This window comes from Sus scrofa, chromosome 8 (assembly GCF_054392235.1).
Source record: "Sus scrofa isolate SSC_HxYL_T2T_F1_AM1 chromosome 8, Sscrofa_HxYL_maternal_Yorkshire_Landrace_v2.0, whole genome shotgun sequence".
NCBI lineage: Eukaryota > Metazoa > Chordata > Mammalia > Artiodactyla > Suidae > Sus > Sus scrofa.
Genome location: NC_139390.1, coordinates 61,557,106 through 61,580,471, shown reverse-complemented (window position 1 = coordinate 61,580,471; position 23,366 = coordinate 61,557,106). Strand labels below are relative to the sequence as shown.

Below are 23,366 nucleotides of genomic sequence, written 5' to 3'. Positions count from 1 at the left end.
ACTGGTGCAATAAAAAATTGTAAAGCTTTTTTATGTTTAAAGAAAAGCAGAACACAGAACACACTCTATGACTGCCACAGGTATCCTTACGTACAAGAGTTGTGCTCTCAGCCGCACCTGCGGAGTGGGGATAAGAACAGTCCCTGGGAGTTCCCGTCGTGGCACAGTGGTTAACGAATCCGACTAGGAACCATGAGGTTGCGGGTTCAATCCCTGGCCTTGCTCAGGGGGTTAACGATCCGGCGTTGCCGTGAGCTGTGGTGTAGGTTGCAGACGCGGCTCTGATCCCGTGTTGCTGTGGCTCTGGCGTAGGCCAGTGGCTACAGCTCTGATTCAACCCCTAGCCTGGTAACCTCCATATGCTGTGGGAGTGGCCCAAAGAAATAGCAAAAAGACCAAAAAAAAAGAACAGTCCCTGGACACTGAGGGTTACCTATCAATGGATGACCAGTACCTGGACACTGAGGGTTACCTATCAATGGATGACCAGTATGTGGACACTGGAGGTTACCTATCGATGGATGACCAGTACCTGGACACTGCCGGTTACCTATCAACCGATGAATCTATGAATGTGAAGCACTCTGTACAGTGTCCAGAACACAGCAAGTACTTAACAAATGTTAGCTCACAATATGATTAGTATTTCCCTTACAAATACACAAAATGCAGTACCAGTGGAAAAAATAAGAAAGGTCAGAAAGTAACTACAGCAACATGTTGCTGTTAGGCAACAATACTGAAAGTTGGTCCTAGTTCTGAGACAGGCTTTATGAATCACATACTACTGTGTGCAGTGGACAGACACACAGCAGGCAACAGACAGCAAAAATCCCTGTCCTCATGGAGCTTACACTGTAGTGAAAACATCATCAAAACACCTTATCAGAGAGTGTTACAACAGCTATGAGACTCAAGAGTGGACGACATTTAGCAGGTTTAGCTAATTCAATTATTCAATACGGAGCTGAACTGAATACCTGATAAAGCAGTTGAATAAAGTGGGAAGCCACCTTGATTCCCTCTTCACAGTGAGCACATAAAAATCACTAAGTATATGAGCACTTACTATATGCCTGTCCTTACAAATGGCTTCATTTTAAATTTGCCTTATGATAGCCACCAGAACATTGCACCTAGACTGTAAAGAGTATATATAATGAGAACACTTGGGAATTAGTATCAGCCTTTGTTTCCAATATTAGTGGAAACTCATCCAATTTTTTTTTTTTTTTTTGCTTCTTCGGGTTGTACCCATGGCATATGGAAGATCCCAGGCTAGGTGTCAAATCAGAGCTGTAGCTGCCGGCCTCCACCACAGCCACAGCAACGCAGGAGTTGAGCCGAGTCTGTGACCTACATCACAGCTCACAATGACATTGGATCCTTAACCCACTGAGTCAGGCCAAGGATCAAACCCACATCCTCATGGATCCTAGTTAGGTTCTTAACCACTGAGCTATAAAGGGAACTCTCTCATCAGGCTATTTTTAAAAAAAATTCTCAGTAATCTTTTGGGTGACCACCTAGGAGTGTCCACCTGTAAGCAAGACATTCTTTCTGCCAGTTGTGGACTCTAAGACTAAATGCTGCATCTAGGCTTATGCGGGGATGATGACTAGTTCCTCATGTGCAGACCACCAGAACAAACAATATGACTAGTAAGATGGTTTGCCCTGCCAAACAAAAATATTAAAAAATGACTAACTGCTTTTAATAAAAGTCAACAATTTAACCAAGTAATTAGCAATTTCTATTTTCGATATTAGTAAACTGACAAGTCATGCAGTCATTTAGAGATATAAAATTCCTAACAGGTATTTCCAAATTTGGAGTTCCCATCATGGTACAGTGGAAACAAATCTGACTAGGAACCATGAGGTTCGACCCCTGGTCTCGCTCAGCGGGTTAAGGTGTTGCCGTGAGCTGTGGTGTAGGTCGCAGATGCAGTATGGATCCTGTGTTGCTGTGGCTGTGGTGTAGGCCGGCAATTGCAACTCCGATTTGACTCCTAGCCTGGGAACCTCCATATGCCACAGGTGTGGCCCTACAAAGACAAAAACAAACTATATATATATATATATATGAGAAACTGAATATATACATACAATGGAAAATTACTTCGCCATAGAAAGAAGTAATGATGTATGTTATGACTTGCATGAAATTTGAAAACATCGTGCTAAATGAAAGTAAGACATGCAAGGCCACATATTGCATAATTCCATTTATAGAGAATACTCCAATAAGCAAAACTATACAGACAGAAAGCAGACTAGTGGCTGTCCGCAGCAGAGCAGAGGACAATGAGTGACTGCTAATAAGTATGAGGCTTCTTTCTGTAGTGAAGGATAGGTTCTGGGATGAGAAAATAGCGACTACACTAAAACCACTGAAATTTACACTTAAAAGAGTATTATGACAGGTAAATGATATCTTAGTAAAAAAAATGTAAAATAAAACCTAACAAAAATTCTGGCAATTCAATATGACACTACTTACCAGCTGAAGTTTCCCCATTGTTTCTTCAAGATTCCGAATTTCAGAGAGGTTTTTTTTAATCTCTTTCTAGGAATAAAAAGCCCATTAGGTAAATAACTGAAAGTCAAGAATACTTATCACTAAGTCAGTGCAAGTCACTTTTCAAGTGGTTCCTATTCCCTCTCACCAGTGAGATCTCAGGCTTTAGCCAGCCCCAAGCCTCAATTTCAATGAAGAGGAGGCAAGGTTTAGGGTTCTCTTTAATTTCCTGGTGTCCTGAATGCTTGCAGGGGCCTATGTGGAACATGCGAGACAAGAGGGACACCTGAGAATCTGTCTGTGTGTGTACTTGCAGGACGTGGCTTGAGTCATGAATTTTAGGGTTTGCCTTATGGCCCTGATGTTTCCCCATATCTGACCCATCTGCCTACCCTGCCACTGAGAGTGCTGCAGGCCAAGAGGAAAACATTATGATCTAGTTGGAATCTTGTACTGAGCCAAGCTGTCCTTGAATACTGCCAATGGACACGAGAAGCTGTGCTCAGTATGCTGTGTGCATGGCACAGAACACACAAGAGGAGCAGAAAAGCAGAGGAATGAGATGACGGCAGTGCTACAATGAAGCCAGGGCCACAAAAAGCAAAATTGAAACTGCTCTAATTACATTCTTCATTTTCAAGACTGTCCTGGCTAATCTGGGTCCCTTGAGATTCCATATGAGTTTAAGGGTTTTTTCCTATTTTTGTAAAAATGCCCCTGGCATTTGGAGAGGGATCACGCTCGATTACCAGACCGTTTGGGGGTGCAGACATGCAGACAACATGAGGTCTTCCAAGCCATGGACACAAATGCCTGTCCACTGATTTCCATCTCTAATTTCTTTCAGCAGTGTTTTACATTTTTCAGTGTACAAATCTTTTGCCTCCTTGGTTAAGTTTATCCTTAAGTATTTTATTCTTTTTGACATGACTGTAAATGAAATCATTATTTTCCTCTATGGATTTTAATTACTAACATAGAAAAGTGAACCTGACTTTAATACATGGATTTTGTATCCTGCACCTTTGCTGACTTTTTAAGTTTCTTTTCTTTTTTTAAGTGAAAATTGCAACAATTTTTAATTTTTATTTATATTTTATTTATTTATTTTGCGTTTTAGGGCTGCACACACAGCATATGGAGGTTCCCAAGCTAGGGGTTGAATCAGAGCTACAGTCGCCGGCCTATGCCACAGCCTCAGCAAAGCCAGATCCAAGCCACGTCTGCAACCTACACCACAGCTCATGGCAATGCCAGATCCTTAACCCACTGAGCGAGGCCAGGGATGAACCCCTGTCTTCATGGATACCAGCTGGGTTTGTTAACTGCTGTGCCATGACAAGAACTCTTAGATACCTTTTATTTCCTTTGTGTGTCTGACTGCTGTGACTAGGACTTTTGATATTGTGTTGAATAAAAGTGGTGAGAGTGGGCATCTTTTTCTTGTTCCAGACTTTAGAGGAAAGGCTTTTTAGCTTTTCTTTGTTGAGTATTATATTGGCTGTGGGTCTGTCATAAACGGCTTTTATTATGTTAAGATATGTTCCCTCTATACCCACTTTGGTAAGAGATTTTTATCATGAATGGATGTTGGATTTTGTCAAATGCTTTTTCTGCTTCTATTGAGATGACCATGTGGTTTTTGACTTTTCACACAGCCTCATGCCATGCTCAAAAAATAAACTCAAAAGAGTTAAAGACTTAAACGTAAGACAAGACACCGTAAAACTACTAGAAGAGAACATGGGCAAGACATTCTCTAATATAAAGCACACAAATGTTTTCTTAGGTCAGTCTCCCAAGGCAACAAAAATAAAAACAAGAGTAAACCAATGGGACCTACTCAAACTTACAAGCTTTTGCACAGCAAATCATCCACCAATCCCTCTCCTGGGCTTACATCCTGACGAAACTTACTTCAAAAAGATACATGCACCCCTATGTTCATGCAGCACTATTCACAATAACCAAGACATGGAAACATCCTAAATGTCCACTGAAAGATGAATGGATTAAGAAGATGGGTGCAATGGACTACAAATCAGCCATAAAAAAGAATGAAATAATGCCATCTGCAGCAAAATGGATGCAACTAGAGATTCTCATACTAAGTGAAGGCAGTCAGAGAGAGAAAGACAAATCTAAAATACGGCACAGATGAACCTATCAGCCAGAACAGAAATAGACTCACAGACGTGGAGAACAGACTTGCGGTTGCCAAGAGGGCGGGGGAGGGAGTGGGATGGCCTGGAAGTTTGGGGTTTGTAGATGCAAACTATTACTTTTAGAATGGATAAGCAATGAAGTCCTACTCTATGGCACAGGGAACTCTACCCAGTTTCCTGGGACAGACCATGATGGAAGATAACATGAGAAAAAGAGTATGACTGGGTCACTTTGCTATACAGCAGAAATTGAAGGAACATTGTAAATCAACTATACTTTAATAAAAAAAATTTCTAAAAAGAAACCACAAAACAAACCAAAAGCCTGAACTGTATCAAAAGGGCTCAAGTTCACTACCCTCCAGGAGAATAATGACCAGTCCCACAACACGTACCCTGGCCTCCTCGAGCTCTTTGTCAGCGGTCTCGAGCACTTCTTCTTTATGTCTTTCCAACTGCTGTGCTAACTGATCGATTTCAGTTAACTCCTGGCAGAGTTTTTCATTTTTGTTGCTTAAATTAACAACTTCAGTAGTTACTGTTTCCTTGGTCTCCATGAGCTCTTGTATATGCTTTTCCAGGTCTTTATTAGCTTGCTGAAGAAAGTCAACCTAAACCAAATTTATAATTCATGAGGTAAAAGAATTGCAAAATTATCCTAAATACTGAACTTTCAAAATAATATTTCAAACTACTATAATAATAATAATATTTCAAATATTACATTTTAAAAAATATTTCAAAATAGTATTTCAAAATATGTATTTTAAAAAAAACAAAAAATTAATACCCCAGGTATTTTAGACTTACAAAATTATATTGTTTTGATTTGCAAAGCTGATAATGTGTGGTTTAATAAAAATATCTATTTTCCAGTGTAGAAGGAAAGGATAAGCAGGAAATTTATGTAAAGATTTTCCCAGGGAGTTCCCGTCATGGTGCAGCAGAAATGAATCTGACTAGTATCCATGAGGACACGGAATCGACTCCTGGCCTCGCTCAGTGGGTTAAGGATCTGGTGTTGCCGTGGCTGTGGTGTAGGCCAGCAGCTACAGCCCCAATTCAACCCCTAGCCTGGAAACTGCCATATGCCTCAGGTGTGGCTCTAAAAATGACCAAAACAGAACAAAACAAAAAACAAAAAACAAAACAAACAAACCCAATGCCGAGGTCTAAAAATATGACAAGATTATCAGTATGATGATAATATTAGTTTAGACTGTGATGTCCAACATTGTAGCTACTAGCATCTACACACAGCTACTGAGCACCTGGAAAGTGGCTGGTCCAAACAGAGATGTGCTATAAATATAAAATATACACAGGATTCCAAAGACTTATACCAAAAAAAGTAAAATTTTGCAATGATATTTGACAACATTGATTACACATCATCAAAATAATATTTTGGATACAATTAGGTAAATAAATTAAAATTAATTTCATCTGTTTTCCTTTTACTTTTTTATTTTATTAAAAAAAAATTTTTTTTTGTCTTTTTGTCTTTTCTAGGGCCACTTCCACAGCATATAGAGGTTCCCAGGCTAGGGGTCGAATCGGAGCTGTAGCCACCAGCCTTCGCCAGAGCCACAGCAACGCAGGATCCGAGCCGCATCTGCAACCTTCACCATAGCTCACAGCAACACCGGGTCCTTAACCCACTGAGCAAGGGCAGGGATCGAACCCGCAACCTCATGGTTCCTAGTCGGATTCGTTAACCACTGTGCCACGACGGGAACTCCCCTTTTACTTTTTCAATCTCGATACTAGGAAATGTTAAGTTACATATGTGGCTCATATCCTATTTCATCTACTGAACAGCACTGCTCACGTTTGGGACTCACTCTATTCTGGCTGCAGCCCAGGCAGGAGTGACACCTAAATTTCTAAAGGTCACAAGGAAACAACCTAAATGTTCATCGATAGGTGAATGGATTAGAAAGATGTGGTGCACACACACAATGAACACTACTCAGCCATAAAAGAGAATGAAATAATGCCATTTGCAGCAACATGGATGCAACCAGAGATTATCATCCTTCCTAAGTGAAGTCAAACAGAGAAAGATAAATAACATATGATATCACTTATATGTAAAATCTAAAAAAAGACACAAATGAAATTATTTACAAAACAGAAACAGACTCACAGAGATAGAATACAAATTTATAAGTTACCAAAGGGGAAAAGAGGTGGGCATAAGTTAGAAGTTGAGGATTAACAGATACAAACTACTATACATAAAACAGGTAAACGACAAGGTCCCACTGTAGAGCACAGGGGCTATATTTAATATCCTGTGATAAAGCATAATGGAAAGAATATGAAAAGAGAATACATACATATATAACTGAATCATTTCGCTGTACAGTAGAAATAAACTCAACAAGGTAAATCAACCATACTTTGATGAATAAATAAATTTCTAAAGGTCACATGTCCTGCTTCATGTACCTATGGTTTATTCTCTTAAGTATTTAACATTATGGTGTATATATTTCTAGCTCATTAAATATTCTTTAAAAACATGGCATAATTTTCCAACAGTTGCACCCAATTGTGGATACTTTGGCTCTGTCAAATTTCTTCCGCTGTAAATAACACCCAAGTGAACAACCCGGACACTTTTACAACCATTATAAACACTTATGACTTTAGACATTCAGTGAAATAATCATAAAGTCCTTACCTGAATATTTAAGTGAGCAATAAGCTTTTCGTTGGCTTTATTTCTAGTCTCCAGAGAAAGGATTTCAGGAGAGCCACCCCTGCCTAATACACCCGACAGCCGCTCTATCTCTCGTTCTCGTAGTTCAATCTGATGAGACAACGTTGTGCTGGCATATTTAAAAATCTGCTTTTGAACTGAAATGATTAACACTAGACATTTATTTGAATATACTTTCATTTTTATGTTCTACAGTGTATGTAGGAGAATAACATTCATATATGTACCCACACATAAATGGGACTATGAAATACATCTGTGCAAAGCAAAAAACCAGAAAATGTCAACCTAAGAGCTGTCAATAGAGGTTTCATAAGTATTTTTACTGAAGAGATTCTTCTTAACTTAATTTTTCTGTTTTGTTTTTTCCTCCTCTAAGAATAGACAATGTTTACATAAAAAAGAAACATACTAAGTACTGGAACTGAGTTTGAACTACTTCAGTGCTTGATAGAATAAATGAGGAATAAACAAATGAATGCAGAACCCAAAGAAAAGTGAATTGCTACTGAAACTCAATATTAAAAACGACATGAGGCTGGGGTGAATTTAATTAACTACCTATTATTTTAGAAAGTATCAGCTGTATGGTCTAAAACATCACTACTAGAATTCCTGCTGTGGCACAGTGGGTTAAGAAGCTGACTGCAGTGGCTCAGGTCTCTGTGGAGGCCTAGGTGTGATCTTGGCCCAGCACAGTAGGTTAAAGGATCCTGCATTGCCACAGCTGCGGTGTAGGTTGCCACTGCAGCTCAGATTCAATCCCTGGCCCGGGAACGTCCATGTGCTGCAGGTACAGCCATAAAACAGCAACAACCAAGCATCACTACCAACCATGAATTCACACAGAAGAATCTGGGAAAAAACCCACACGCTTTCAAACTTTGGTTTTCCTTTCCAAAAAAAACTGAAAACAAAAACCAAGTATTCAATTGAACAAGCACTTATTGAACAGAGTTCTAAGTACACTGAGATGAATAAGACATGGTCCCTTACTTTGAGCTTTACAGGAAAAGCAAGCAAGCAAAGCAGTAACAGCTTTATTGCATTGTTCAATGGCAGAACAACACAAGGAGGAGAATGACACCAAGGCAGTCAGGGAATAAAGTGACTCGGTCTCCATGATACGGTCATCCTGTGGATAGTCTGAAAAGGTGAAGATGACACTAAGGAGAGAAGAAAGGAGGGTCTTCCAGGCAGTGACAAAGCAGCAGAACTGACTTAGGACAACTAAATGGTATTGCGCTGGGGACTGACGGCTGGAGGCTTGTATAGGAGATTGTATAGGAGGTTTTTAAAAAAGCAAGAAAAGGAAAACCGAAAGAAAATTAGGCCATGAAGGACTTTCAAAGAGAAATTATCAGTCACATCAAGCAAATGAAGACTAAAAGCATCCTTGTGCATGAGCAATTCACATGACTGGTGTGAGTGACTAGATCAGTTACCTGGGGAGGCTGAGCTGTGGACAGGAGGAGGTGGAGTGCCTGCTGCCGCCCTTGGAAAGGGCACCATGAGCACGAGGGAAGGCAGCACAAGATGCTCAAGGGAGCGCCACCACCACAGCGCCTCTTCACACGACAGGAAGGCCAGGAACTGACAACCGCGATGCAGCCCTGTAAGCAGTGGCTAAAGAAAGGAAGAATCCAGATGGGACCCAAGGGAGCAACGGACGAGAGGACAGGGGGCCAGGCGCCCAGGCAGAGCCGAACCCCCTTGGGTCTCCTGGAGAGTTCAAGAAGCAAGGCGGCTCATCTTAAAGGTGGAGAAAGGAGGCCGAAAGAAGGTGCCACTCTGAGAAGGAGGGCATTACAGGCCGAGGAAAGGGAGTGGAGAGAACAGTAAAATCTGGAATACATGGGGAGAAAAACAGCACACAGACTCAAGCAAAACCAAAACAAAACAGATGGATAGCTGAGCGGACTCAATCCAGACTGATAACCACAATACCTTGGTGGTTTCAAAAATGACACAGTCAGGCCATTTTCTCCAAACACCTCAGTTACCTCATGGCGATGGTAAAGACTGGTCAGTTAATGTTCATAAAGTACTTGGAAAAAATGTGATGAAACAATGACTGACTCTAAATTGAAAAATATCAATTAATATAAACTCATGTGCATACTTGATATTTTCATCATCTCTCTATAAAGTAAGTTTTCTGGGTGACATTATTACTTTTATCACTTTAATCTCCATTTTATCCAATTAGTCTTCAAAGTACTCACAAACTTAGTTATGCTAACACACAAGTTATATCTATACTTCTATGTGCAGATTTCTTCACTCCAAAAAGACACAGTCAAGTGCAGAAAATGAAAAGTGTGTTACCCAACTTAAACTTCGGTAAGAAACTTTAAGAAAGCCAGTAATTACCCTAATCAGAATTTAGTCAAAACACCTACAGAAAGTATGAAGAACAAAGCTTATTAAAGTTATGATCTAATTCTGCATCTATTAGCTCCCTGCTTCTTCTGAAAACTGTTTTCTGTATACTGTGCTGGCAGAGAAAACACCCAGCAAATGTGTCAACATAGGAGATTAATTTTCAAAGAGACATATGCAAAATGACAAAATCTACAGTAAGGGTAAGAAAATTATTTAAAATACCATTATAAAGCATAACACATTTCAATAAAAACACCTCTGGAGATGCAAACAGTTAATATTTTGGGAGACAGATGATTCACATTAAAAAAAAAACATTAAAACTACTATTCTTCTCAATGCACAATGAAAGGAACAGACTGAATGCTCTGAAGCCATCTAAGCCATTCCAACTATTAATTCTATTAACAAACTGATGAAAATAGAATGTTGTATTAAAAACAGTATCAGTAATATCAAATACAACCCAACTCCATTTACAATCCCAGCACACCCATCTCAATCCCTACTATGCAAGAAAATAAAAATCCTACCTGCTTATTATAATCTCTCAGTCCACTTTCCATCATTGCTAACTTTTCTTGTAACTGGTAGACTTCTTGCTGAAGTTCGTGAATTCTGAAACACATTTATAACTAAATGCCAATACACTTGTGTTAAGAAATACAAAATAACAAAAACTGAAATTAGATGCCTTCTTTTACAAATTCTCTCTTTTTTTCTTCTCAGTGAGTTAGGAGGTGCTGTGCCAAACAGTTTTGAAATCACAGCATAAAGAGAGTACAACATCCTGGAGATTTAACTTTATAAGAACAGACTGAAAAACTGAGTGGCAAATAATTTTTTGGTTCAACAACCATGGTATGTAGAAGTTCCCAGGTCAGGGATCAAACCCACGCTGCTGCAGTGACCCAAATCAGATCCTTAACTTGATGCACCACAAGGGAACTCTGAGTGGTACATAATTTGAAACTCAGACACATTATACCTATTACTGCAATTTGATCCTTAGGCTAATTCTTTGAGGTACTGCTGTCAATTCTTAGGTTCAGGGAATCAAGTATCTAGTTCAAAATGCACAATATTAGGAGAAATATGGGACTAAAATGTCTCCTGACTCTAAAAGACCCTGTATTTTCTAATGAACTATCCTATAATCCTGGAGAGCAGAAAACTTTTGAGAAACACTGCAGCAAAAAACCTACTGCTTTCTGGAACTCATTAATTCCAAGAGAATCAAGATTTGTCTAAATTATCTGATTTCTACCACTGCCCAAATGTATTTGCACTACATCAACTTTTTTTTTAGGGCCACACCCACAGTATATGGAAGTTCCCAGGCTAGGGGTTGAATTGGAGCTGCAGCTGTCGGCCTACACCACAGCCACAGCAACACCAGATCCAAGCCACATCTGTGACCTACACCACGGCTCACGGCGGCAACACCAGATCCTTAACCCACTGAGCCATGATGGGAACTCTTGTACTACACAAAACTTTGCCAAGAGTTAACATAAATATGACATGACCACTTTCACACTGGAAAAATAAAGCCTAAAGCCAGGTCTGTTTAAAAGAGACTTTCCATGGGTTAAAATGAGTAAGGCTGAACACGGCTATTACTTTAATAAATACTTCCTCCTAATCTAGGTGTAGGAGAAAAGTATGTAGGCAACTATCCTCATATGTATATGTGAATGAATACAATTAAATATGTATGTGCACATGAAAAGAAGATAATCAAAAGACTAATACCATCTGTGATGGTTTGATAAGAAAAATGTTAAGGTGAAAGAAAAAGACAGAAAATGATACATATATAGCCAAAAAAACTCCCTAAATAATATTAATATATTGTCTAAATCCTAGATTATAATTGTACCAGAAAAACAAAACACAGCATTTCATGGGTAAGGTTAGATTACCGTATAGATACAGGTGTATATGCTATGTGAAGACAATTAGCTAATAGATCCTAATCAGTATCTCCACTAAGGTCCTTTCTTATTAAGATACTGAGATGACTCAGGTAGAAAACACCCCACATTCCCATACAATCTGCAAAGCAACGCGCTAACCACACCAGCCACTTCCAGCAGCGCATATCCTGTATCTGGGGTCTCCTGCAGCTCTGACTGTCTTGGAGGCTGTCACTGGTGCCCTCTCACCCTACTGCTCCTCTTACACTTTTCTTAGTGGCAGTTGGTGTATTTCCCTTGTCTCATCTTCAGTACTGGATCATGAGCTTCTAAAGCTGTAGCCCTGTCTTACTCCTCCTAACACCCCATGACACTCACACGGTGCCTTTCCCAGAGAATTCACCAAAACAGAATTTATACCCGATTCCAACTGAAGGAAATACCAGCGACAGTGCTAGGAAATCATGAAGCAGGAATTTCAAAGCTGGTACAAATCTATTCATGTCTACTGACACTGGACAAAAATCTGAAGTACTAAAGAGTCTGAAAAGACTACCTGAGTGATAGAACTAAATGTCAAAGCAACTCTACAGAAAGAGTCTTCAAATGACACAACTTCTGTGAGACAAATATGGACAGAAACATCAGATATATGGTCTATCCCAGTTTCAAAACAAGCAGAAACCTTCTACTCAGAGGACGTTTAGAAAGCATTTACTGAGCACTTGTGCCAAGTTCTGTGCTAGGCACCGGAAATACACTTGTTAAGATAGCAGCCCTATGAACAAGAAACTTAGGGACAACCAAGTGGTCTATTAACTAAAGCCAATGAGGAAGAATTTCCTGCACCTGCTGTCAGCCACTTGCAGGAGGTCTGCAACATAAGGGTCTCGGGGCTGAGGCACTGGGTAGGAGCTGACTTCAGAGGGCGGAGCTGGCTCGTCAATCTGCATACGCTGGCGCCGGAAAGCAATGCTTCTCTTCTTGCCACCTAAGAAAAAACTCAAAGAAGTACTTCAAAAAACTGAAAATGAAAGAGTCTTAGAATCAAATATTTTAGAAGGTCTGCCATTTTTTTTTTAAAGTGTCTCTAGCTCATATCACACACTGATAAAATATTCTCTCCCTTATATACAAATAGCTACCCGATCTTATCAATGCAGTCCTGAAAACCCTGACAAGACATGGTTATAAAACAAGGTTTATTTTCTGCATGCCTGGAACATACGCCCAGGTTTAATCTGTTCCTCCCCTAGACGGAGACCAGACTTTGGCAAGATTAAATTTCAGTGTGCCTTGTGGTGTTTGCTTTTATGAGCTCAAAAAATCATCACCAGCAGAAAACTGTCAAATGAAGAGCTTAAGGCAATGATAACTAAAATAAACACACTTTACCAAGCAATGCCAAAGGAGCAGATAATTAAAACTTTAAGAAGCAAGATTAGTATATAAAGGAATATATACCCTGAATTAGTGGGAAATATTTTCTTAATTATCCTTAAAACTAGCAGGAGTGATTTCTTTCTATGGCTGGATATATCCTGTCTTGGTCCAAATCAAATGAATAATTTGCTTTTTCTAGTATTCAGCCAGGATTAGGCACGTACTTGAAAAACTAACTGACCCTCATGAAGAAAAACATAACCAACAACTTTGTCTTCATTAGAATCCCAGCCAATTTTTCACACTAACTCCTGTTTTGAGGATGAAGAAACTGGGTCAAAAGTATTTCACTGGTTGCTTGTGGTTACACCCTTTAACAAGGTGAACCATTTTCTTCTTCCCTGCCTCCTCGTCATTCTCCTTGGCTGCTCTTTTTCAGTGTCTTTCAAAGACCCTCTTCCACCAGTGCCTTCAAGGCCAGCTTCCCAAGGGTGTTTGGTTTTCCTCTCTTCCCAGTCCACACAGTTTCACTAGGTGATTCCTGTGGTCTTTGTAGCTTCAACTCTCCTGCTATTCCAAGGACTCTCAAACCTGAATCTCCATCTGGCCTGCACTTCTGAGAGCAGAGCGGCACATCCCGCTGCATCTCGAACCTCCACATGGCGGTCCTGTGGGTGTTCCATGCTCACTACCGCCTCTGGGGGTCCCCTCTTCTGCCTTCCACACCCTCTACCTTAAACAGAACCCAGCACCCAGAAGTCTGGGGACTCTGCTTCCCCAGCCTGCCATGCTCATCACTACACTGGGAGATCATACCTCCAAATCTCTCTTGAGCCTGCCCCATTCTTTTCTCAGAAACTTTCTCTTCTACTCACTTCCGAGATGTCTCTCCATCCTTTCTGCTTTGGCTCATGGGCCCCTCTCCATCTCATCTCCTGCCATTTCAGGGCCCACTGGTCCCTCCCCAACCCGCCTCAGTGCACAATTCCTGGACTCTCAGGAGCATCCTCTCTGCTCAGCTACAGGCCTACAGTGATGATGCTTGGACTTTGTCATCAGTTACAACTGTGCCAGCTAACAGACCTTCCACCCTCTTCCAATGGCACTTGTCCTCCTGACCAAACCACTGCTGGTGCTCACCCCACTCTTTAATCCGAGTCTCTGCCCAAGCTCACAACTTTCCTACACCTCATTTATGTCCCTGGCACATGGAAGTTCCCAGGCCAGGGACTCAATCCTAGCTGCAGCTGCGACCTATGCCCCAGCTGTGGCAATATGAATCCTTTAACCACTGTGCTGGGCTGGGGACTGAACCCATGCCTCTGAAGCAACCTGAGCTGCTACGGTTGGACTCTTAACCCACAGAACCACAGCGGGAACTCCCTTACTTCCGTAATTTTAATTCCATGCTTTAGACATTTCAATGATCTTGTTAGGAGCACTGTTGATTCTTCCACCAACTTTATGCCTGGACAACCATCATCTCTGCATGTGCCCCATCATTTCTGTTTTCTTGCTGGACAACTACTGAGCATAAAACTAAAATAGTAAAATAAACCGATAAATAAGAAAGTACATCATTTCCAAATTCTCTGAGTATGAGTTACTTTTATAACTAAAGTAGTAACAATAGAAAAAGAATTCAAATTAATGATAAGGGAAATAAAATTCTGGGCATTGAAGTTAGACTCCTTGTATCTAAGAAGTTATTACCATATAAGTTTCTAAGCACATGTATAAAATACAAGCTAGATCTTCAGAAATATATTTAAAGGTTCTTGTTACTATCCAAATATATCTTTTCAAATACTTGTTTTAAGAAGAAATAGATTCACCTGGAGTTTGTACTACAGCTTGTAAATTCTTTTCTTGAAGTTGTTGAATTTTTTCATTCTTAGCTTTGCTCTCTTTCTCCAAAAGTTTGAGTTTATGAACATATTGATTATTTAGAAATTTCAGATCAGCTGTTTCACGTGCACACTTTTTCAATGTGGTTTTCAACTCTTAAAATGAAAAGAGTTACAGACCATTTCACAGATCAAGCAATAGAAGTTCCTCCATTTCACGAAGTACAAAAGTTACAGTAATTTGAAAGGCTAACTCTTTTTCTACCACTGTTAACAAAATTGCAAGTAAGTCACTAGGCACAAAAAGAAAGTATAGGTTTCTCCTGTGATATGAGCCTACTATAAATCTAGGCTTTTGATCCAGTAAATTGGACATGAAGCTAAGGGACTGTGAATATACGCTGGGTGTCAGGGCTTTTTCCTACTGAATATAAGGAGTTATAATAAGTTCGCCATATAATTACAGTTTGCCCAGTATCTTTGCAATCATTCTGTTCTACCTTCCAGATCCACAACAGGGTGTTAAAGATTCAGAATGACAGATCCATGTATTTCTCTCAGTCAGAGAAAAATAAAAGCTGTTTCAAGAACATTTAATATTCTCTACAGCAATTTTAATTGTAAAAATTTAGTCCATACATGGTGAGGACAATTTAGTTATGGAATGCAGATGTATTTTCTTTCTTGGGAACTCTTTGGCACACCCTGTAATATTTCAGGAGTTGTCAGCAGGAAGACTATAATTTTTTTTTTATGATTTTAATTTTTTCCATTATAGCTAGTTTACAGTGTTCTGTCAAAAACTACACATTTTCTAATCAATAGTTTTAAAAGTAGACTAGCCTTTCCTACATATAAAATGAAAAGGGCAAAAATATTGCACTTTAAAAATCACAAAATTTTACCTTTAATATGTTGGCCTGACTGTTCTCTCAGTTTCATTAATTCCAGGTATAGCTCATTATTTTCCTTACTCAATCTTGTATTTTCAAGTTTATAAGGTTCCAATACAAAATCAAAATTGGCACTTTCTTTTTCAGCTTTCACAGCAGATAATTTTGATTTCCGAAGACTTTCTGTTGTATGAACTAGATCACTAATACGTAAGTACAAGGAACATTCCATTAGCTTTTGATAACTAAAAACAAATCTCTAAAAAGACTTAGAATACATGTTAATGCTAAATGAGCTCAAATCTAAAACCAAACAAAAACAAACACTAGGAGTTTTTCAAGGGACTAGGAAGTATTCAATAATCTCTCAAGACAGCATTAATTAAAAGTTATGGGGAGTTCCCGTCGTGGCACAGTGGTTAACGAATCCGACTAGGAACCATGAGGTTGCGGGTTCGGCCCCTGCCCTTGCTCAGTGGGTTGACGATCCGGCGTTGCCGTGAGCTGTGGTGTAGGTTGCAGATGCAGCTCGGATCCCGTGTTGCTGTGGCTCTGGCGTAGGCTGGTGGCTGCAGCTCCGATTCGACCCCTAGCCTGGGAACCTCCATATGCCGTGGGAGCGGCCCAAGAAATAGCAAAAAGACAAAAAAAAAAAAAAAAAAAAAAAAAAGTTATGAAACATATACACTTAGACTAAATCATCTTTCAATATCCCCTCTCTCTCATCCTCCATGCTGAATAAGTTACCTGATCCTGTGGAATCTGTAAAACTCATTTGTTCATTCAACAAACATGTACTGAATTCCTACCAAATGCTAAGTACCAAGGATGCAACAAATATGAATCAGTTCTTTAGCCCTAAGAACACAGATCAGTGGAATATTCACTCCCTCAATATTAAATGAGCAGGAAAATCAGTAATTAACCCTCTGTCATGCAGCTTATATTCCACTAACAATTTGGCACAAGTTACAATACTGGAGTTCCTATTGAGGCTTGGCAGTAACAAACCTGACTAGTATCCATGAGGATGCGGGTTTGATTCCTGGCCTTACTCAATGGGCTAAGGATCCAGTGTTGCCCTGAGCTGTGATGCAGATGGCAGACGCGGCTTGGATCTGGCATTGCTGTGGCAGCTGCAGCTCTGATTACCCCTAGCCTGGGAACTTCCATATGCCACAAGTGCGGCCCTAAAAAAAAAAAAAAAGAAAGAAAGAAAGAAAGAAAAAGTTATAATACTATGTGATAAAGTCAACAAATATTCAGTGCCAACCATATTCAGCCTGCCCCAGCTACAGCAGGGACAAAATCACTCTCTAGTCGCATGGAGTCTACATCCTGCGGGGAAGACAAAACGACTCTCTACCATGATGAGCAGTTAAGGGAACACGTAGCAGGTTGGACAGAGGCCTGCGAGCCACAGAGCTAACTGAGCATAAGGTCGAGGAGAAAGGGACTGGACAGGTGACAGAACAGCAATGCAGGAGTGTAAAATCACTGTGGAAAATGTCTGCCGGTTTCTTAGAAAGTAAAACTTATTTCTACCCTACAGCTCTGAACTATAAACTTAGAGCATGAATATTCTAGAGGCCAAACTAAAGACCACAAAGTACTTTTTTTGCTTTTTAGGGCCCCACCCACAGGATATAGAGGTTCCCAGGCTAGGTGTCGAATCAGAGCTGTAGCTGCTGGCGTACACCTCAGCTACAGCAATGCAGGATCCAGCAACACCAGATCCTTAACCCACTAAGTAAGGCCAGGGATTGAACCTGAATCCTCACGGATACTAGTCAGGTTCATTAACCACTGAGCCATGAAGGGAACTCCCTACAAAGCATCTTTCGTCCATCTTCTCCTTTCCACCATCATTGCCTGCCGACTTACTGCAAAAGCTACCTAAGTGAGTGCCCTGCTCTAGTCTCAGGTGACAGTAATAGAACTTAAGTGGAAAAGAACAAAAATCACAAAGAATCTTCCGGTTAAAGTAACATGTAAAAGCTAATAGTTATGGCCAACCACATTACAGGACTATTACAAATATAAAAGTAATAGAGACCAGGGACTAGCATAATAAGTCAACGAGATTTCAATTAAAAAAAAAAAAAAAAGGGAGTTCCCATCGTGGCACAGTGGAAAAGAATCCAACTGGGAAACATACCGTTGTGGGATTGAGCTCTGGCCTTGCTCAGTGGGTTAAGGATCCAGTGTTGCTGTGGCCGTGGTGTAGGCCAGCAGCTGTAGCTCCGATTAGACCTCCATATGTCGTGAGTGTGGCCCAAAAAAGACAAAAGACAAAAAAAAAAAGAAAAAAAAAAGACCAGCGAGGAAAGCAGACTTGCTATAGCTGTATCAGGAAACGGAGTCAAGACTGTGCTTTTGTTCACAGAAACCCTCAGAGACATTCACTCTGAACAGCACGGTGTCTACAGGGACCCTGGCACTTCCCGGGGAGGAGGCCCTGAACTGCTGATAGAGGACCAGAACCTAAGAAGAACAAAGAAGCTTCAGACGACTTAAGAACTTTCAAAAAACTACCGATTTCTTCACTGAAGCATGAGGTTCAACCAGAAACCGGATAAATGGGATCAACGATCACACCGATTAGAACTGTGTTTCCATCTTTACCTGAAAAGTTTTTCTACCAAAGGTAAACACTCCACAGTCAGAGCCTGACGGTACCCCAGCTGGTCCAGTCTTTTCCTAATATTAATATACTTTCTTTCTGCAGCTGTAGTCATCTTGGCCTCCACACTAGCTTTATTCACTTCCAAAAATTAAAGTCCTAAAAGACAAGAGTGAAACATCATTCTGTTATCAGCTATTATTATTGTTTCATGCTAAGAAGAAAAGATTCTTTTCATATGAAGCAATTATTTTTTGTTTCTTTTCAGGTAGGCAACCTTCTAGAATACTTAGATTGATTTAAATCCAATGTTTATGACATTCATGCTATTCATTAAAATAAGTATTTCCTTATAAACCTATATGTAAAAGCTAAAACAACAAGGCTTCTAGAAGGGAAAAAATTACCATTTTCCAAGCCTGGGATAGGCAGAGAATACTTAGATAAGCCTCTTTAACAGCATTAAATATAAAAGAAAAACCTGATAAACTGGACTTCTTCAATTTAAAAATGCTCATCAAAATATACCCTTTTGTTTCACAAACAAAAACAAAATAGTAGAAAAATATGTATAATATCTAACAAGGGAATACAGGAAAGAATGCTTATAATTCAATAACAGGAGTTCCTGTTGTGTTGCAGCAGAAACAAATCTGACTAGGAACCATGAGGTTGAGGTTCAATCCCTGGCCTCGCTCAGTGGGTTAAGGATCCGGTGTTGCTGTGAGCTGTGGTGTAGGTTGCAGATGTGGTTCGGATCTGGCATAGGCCAACAGCAACAGCTCCGATTGACCCCTAGCCTGGGAACCTCCATATGCCTCGGATGTGGCCCTAAAAGGACAAAAGACAAAAATAAATAAATAAATAATTCAATAATAAAGACAACCCTGTAAGAAAATGGACTAAGATTTGTAAAAGATACCTGAATGGGGATAATCACATGAAAAGGTGCTTAACACCATTAGACAGAGGGAACTACCACGATGACATGGACTTCTGCCCTCGCCAGAATGGCTAAAGTTAAAGGTACAATACCAACTGCTGCCAAGGATCTGGAGCAACTGGAACCTTCACATTGCTGACAGGAGTGTAAAATCACTGTGGGAAAAGCCTGGCTGTCACTTATAAAGCTAAACATACTTCTATTCTATGACTCTGTAATTCTATTTTGAAATATTTACTCAAGGAAAGGAAAATAATTACAAACTCTTAAAGAATATTCACAGCAGTTTTATTCATAATAGCCCCAAACTGGAAACAATGTATTTACTCATCTGGAGCAGAAGGATAAATAAACTATATTTATACAATGTAATATCACTCAAGAATAAAAGGGAAGGAACTATGACACATGTCAAACCCGTGGATGATTGAAAAAAAATTGAACAATAGAAACCACATACATAAACTGTATGATTCCATTTATATGAAACTCATGAACAGGCAAATTAAACTACGTGCACAGCAGTTAAGATGGCGTTTGCCTAGGGCTGTGGGGATCCTGACTGGAAGGGCTATGAGGGAACTTTCTGGGCAATGAGAAGGTTATGTGGATGGAGACAGGGATTGCACCTCTGCATATTATTTAGCAAAGCTTTTCAAATAGCACACTTAGGATCTGGGCATTTCACCCTGTTAATTTCACTTAGACGGGGGGGAAAAAAAAAAAAAAGGAGTTCCTGTCGTGGCGCAGTGGTTAACAAATCCGACTAGGAACCATGAGGTTGCGGGTTTGGTCCCTAACCTTGCTCAATGGGTTAATGATCCGGCGTTGCCGTGAGCTGTGGTGTAGGTTGCAGACACGGCTTGGATCCCGTGTTGCTGTGGCTCTGGCGTAGGCTGGCGGCTATAGCTCCAATTTGACCCCTAGCCTGGGAATCTCCATATGCCGAGGCAGCGGCCCAAGAAATGGCAAAAAGACAAAAAAAAAAAAAAAAAAAAAAGATGGAGTTCCCTAGGGGTGCAGCGGGTTGGGGATCCGGCATTGTGTTGTCACTGCCGTGGTGTGGGTGCCATCCCGGGCCCAGGAACTTCTGCATGCCGCAAGTGTGGCCAAAAAACCCCCAAAACAAAAAAAAATGACACAAACAATCAAGTTTCTCTGTACATGTTTTTTTATCCTTGTCTTTATTTTTTTTGAGTGTTATTGTATCTTTGCTTTAATTCACATATAGATTTGGTATACAAATATATGTATGCATGATTTCATTTTTTTCTTTTCTTTTCTTACGGAGGTTCCCAGGCTAGGGGTCGAACTGGAGCTATAGCTGCCAGCCTACACAACAGCCACAGCAATGCTGGATCCTTAACCTGCTGAGGCCAGGGGTCGAACCTACGTCCTCATGGATGCTAGTCCTGTTTGTTAACCACTGAGCCATGACTTCTATCCTTGTCTTCTTAAATATTTATGAATATATTATCTATCCATCTGCCTAAAATGGTATTCAAAGATCACTTCTTTAGAAAAAAAAATGCTCTTTTCTAACCTCTGCCAGGTAAATACAGACCAAATACTCATAATTTTAAACCAAATAAAAACTCTGTTTTATATCTCTATTGCTCCTCACAATCTATAAAACATGAATGCATTGGAATACATGCAGCATTTGACCCTGACAGCTACCTAGGGAGAGATGAGGAAAAGCTACCTCACAAGAGTAACTTCTACAGCACAGGGACCTGCGTTTCATACCTTGTAAGAACCTATAATGGAAAAGAATCATGTATAAATATATACATATAACTGAATCACTCTGCTATACACCTGAAACTAACACAACACTGTAAATTAACTATAGTGTCATCTAAAAAATGGTTAAGGAGTTCCCGTCGTGGGGCATTGGTTAATGAATCTGACTAGGATCCATGAGGTTGCAGGTTCAATCCCTGGCCTCGCTCAGTGGGTTAATGATCCAGCGTTGCCATGAGCTGTGGTGTAGGTTGCAGACGTGGCTCAGATCCCGCATTGCTGTGGCTCTGGTGTAGGCCAGCGGCTACAGCTCCGATTTGACCTCTAGCCTGGGAACCTCCATATGCCGCAGAAGCGGCCCAAGAAATGGCAAAAAGACACACACAAAAAAAGGTCAAAAAAAAAAAAAGTAGCTTGTTCCAAACTACAGGGCCACAAAGTGGGTGGGCGTCAGGTCCCAGTCTGGATCAGCACTCTGGCTTCTGCGCTGTGCCCTCAGCTTACATCACCGTGGAGTGAGTACCTCTCTTCCACAACTTCTTCTGACAAACCCTTCCTTCTTATCCTCTGCTAACCTTTCTCTGAATAAGGAGGCTGGCACTCCATACTAGTAGCTACCTCCTAGGTTCCTTCTATAAGAGGGACCTGACTGAGGCAGGGTGTTCCAGAGAAACTCCTGGAGACATGAGAAATGCAAACCCAGAATTATCAAGTGCCCATCCTGGCTCAGTGGAAATGAATCTGACTAGTACCCATGAGGACGCAGGTTTGATCCCTGGCCTCGCTCATTGGATTAAGGATCCATCGGAGTTCCCGTCTTAGCGCAGTGGTTAACGAATTCGACTAGGAACCATGAAGCTGTGGGTTCAATCCCTGACCTTGCTCAGTGGGTTAAGGATCCAGTGTTGCCCTGAGCTGTGGTGTAGATCGCAGATGCGGCTGGGATCCTGCGTTTCTGTGGCTCTGGCGTAGGCTGGCGAATACAGCTCCGATTGAACCCCTAGCCTGGGAACCTCCATATGCCGCAGCAAGTGGCCCTAGAAAAGGCAAAAAGACAAAAAAAAGGATCCATCGTTGCCTGAGCTGTGGTGCACGTCACAGACAGGGATTGGATCCTGCATTGCTGTGGCTGTGGTGCAGACAGGCAGCTGTGGCTCCAATTTGACGCCTAGCCTGGGAACTTCCACATTCAAGGGGTGCGGCCCTAAAAAGCAAGAGAATAAAAATAAAAAAACCCAGAACCAGCAGGACCTCGCCATCCAAACATTTCTCCTTGTCTGGCACCGACTTTGGTTACCCAGAAATACTACCTGCTCACATCCTTCTAAGATAGAGAAGCAGGAGTACGAATCAAAACACTCATCAACACACAAGAGAGATGAAAGATTAAAATCCTTCCAAGAAGGACAAAAAGCTGGTACCAACGTTCCCCACCCCCGCTCCAGGAGCGTCTGTACTCAGCTCCCTGCAGGACAACAGGCGCGGAGGCTCGGCGCTCCACGCGCGCTCACCACCACCCGGAGCCAGCGCGGCGCGTTTTCCCAGAGGCCCGGGACGTGTCTACGCCCAGGCCCGAACCGAACCGGGTCCTTCCCTGAGAGCCGCAAACGGGCGGAGGTCGCCGCCAAGGCTCGGCCTGCGCTCGGGCCTGTCTGCGTTTACCAAGCGCCGAGGGACCAGCTGGGAAGAGGGCGCTCCCACCTCGAGCAACCGGCCAGCAGCAGCGGCTGCGCGGGGCCGGTGGAGGCTGCCGCGAGCGCAGCGGCGGAGCCAGGTCCGCAGCCCGAACCCGCTCCCCGCACGGCTCCCGCCAGCGGGCGGCCGCGGCGCCAGAGTCCCCGCCCGGGCCCCACTTCCTCCCCCACCGCGCCGCCCGCCCGGTCCGTGCTCACCCGCCGCCCCGGCTGCCGCTCCCTCCGCTCGCGGTCGCATCCCCTGCGCCTGCCTCGCTCGCTGGCTTCCGCCGCCGCGGACACCGGCTCCGGCGCTGGGACAGTTTGAAAATGGCGCGGACGGACTATCGCGACCGGCGCGGAGTAGGCGCAGCGGTTGCCTCGGTAACGGGAGCGGAAGACGGGTCGCCGCGCGCGGCGGGGACGCGCCCGATTCTGATGGCGGCGCCGGGCCCAGGCCCGGAAACGAACGGGCCTGGAAGGTGCGGCGCTGCGGCGCCTTCTGGCGGCGGGAGCCGGAACCACCGCGGCGGCCGTCGTC

The 23,366-nt window shown here is 41.8% G+C and overlaps 1 protein-coding gene across 8 annotated transcripts in view; it reads right to left on the bottom strand.

Moving 5' to 3' along the window:
• CEP135 (centrosomal protein 135) overlaps nucleotides 1–23,151 on the bottom strand; it is a 72,577-nt gene extending 49,426 nt beyond the window's left edge. For 6 of the 8 annotated variants that reach the window (XR_014812571.1, XR_014812572.1, XM_084972309.1 and 3 more), the window contains exons 1-9: nucleotides 23,045–23,151; nucleotides 18,466–18,622; nucleotides 15,853–16,043; nucleotides 14,936–15,103; nucleotides 12,567–12,708; nucleotides 10,332–10,416; nucleotides 7,375–7,503; nucleotides 5,081–5,296; nucleotides 2,503–2,568 (exon numbers count right to left, since the gene is read on the bottom strand). Coding sequence is in view for 5 of the 8 variants with exons in the window: in XM_021101350.2 (XP_020957009.1) it covers nucleotides 2,503–2,568; nucleotides 5,081–5,296; nucleotides 7,375–7,503; nucleotides 10,332–10,416; nucleotides 12,567–12,708; nucleotides 14,936–15,103; nucleotides 15,853–16,043; nucleotides 18,466–18,578 (1,110 nt within the window). In the remaining 3 variants the exon portion in view is untranslated. Of the gene's footprint in view, nucleotides 1–2,502; nucleotides 2,569–5,080; nucleotides 5,297–7,374; nucleotides 7,504–10,331; nucleotides 10,417–12,566; nucleotides 12,709–14,488; nucleotides 14,615–14,935; nucleotides 15,104–15,852; nucleotides 16,044–18,465; nucleotides 18,623–23,044 lie in introns of those variants that run through there. The other 2 variants (XM_084972308.1, XM_021101351.2) reach the window with 2 other exon arrangements.
• Nucleotides 23,152–23,366: the final 215 nt, after the last annotated feature.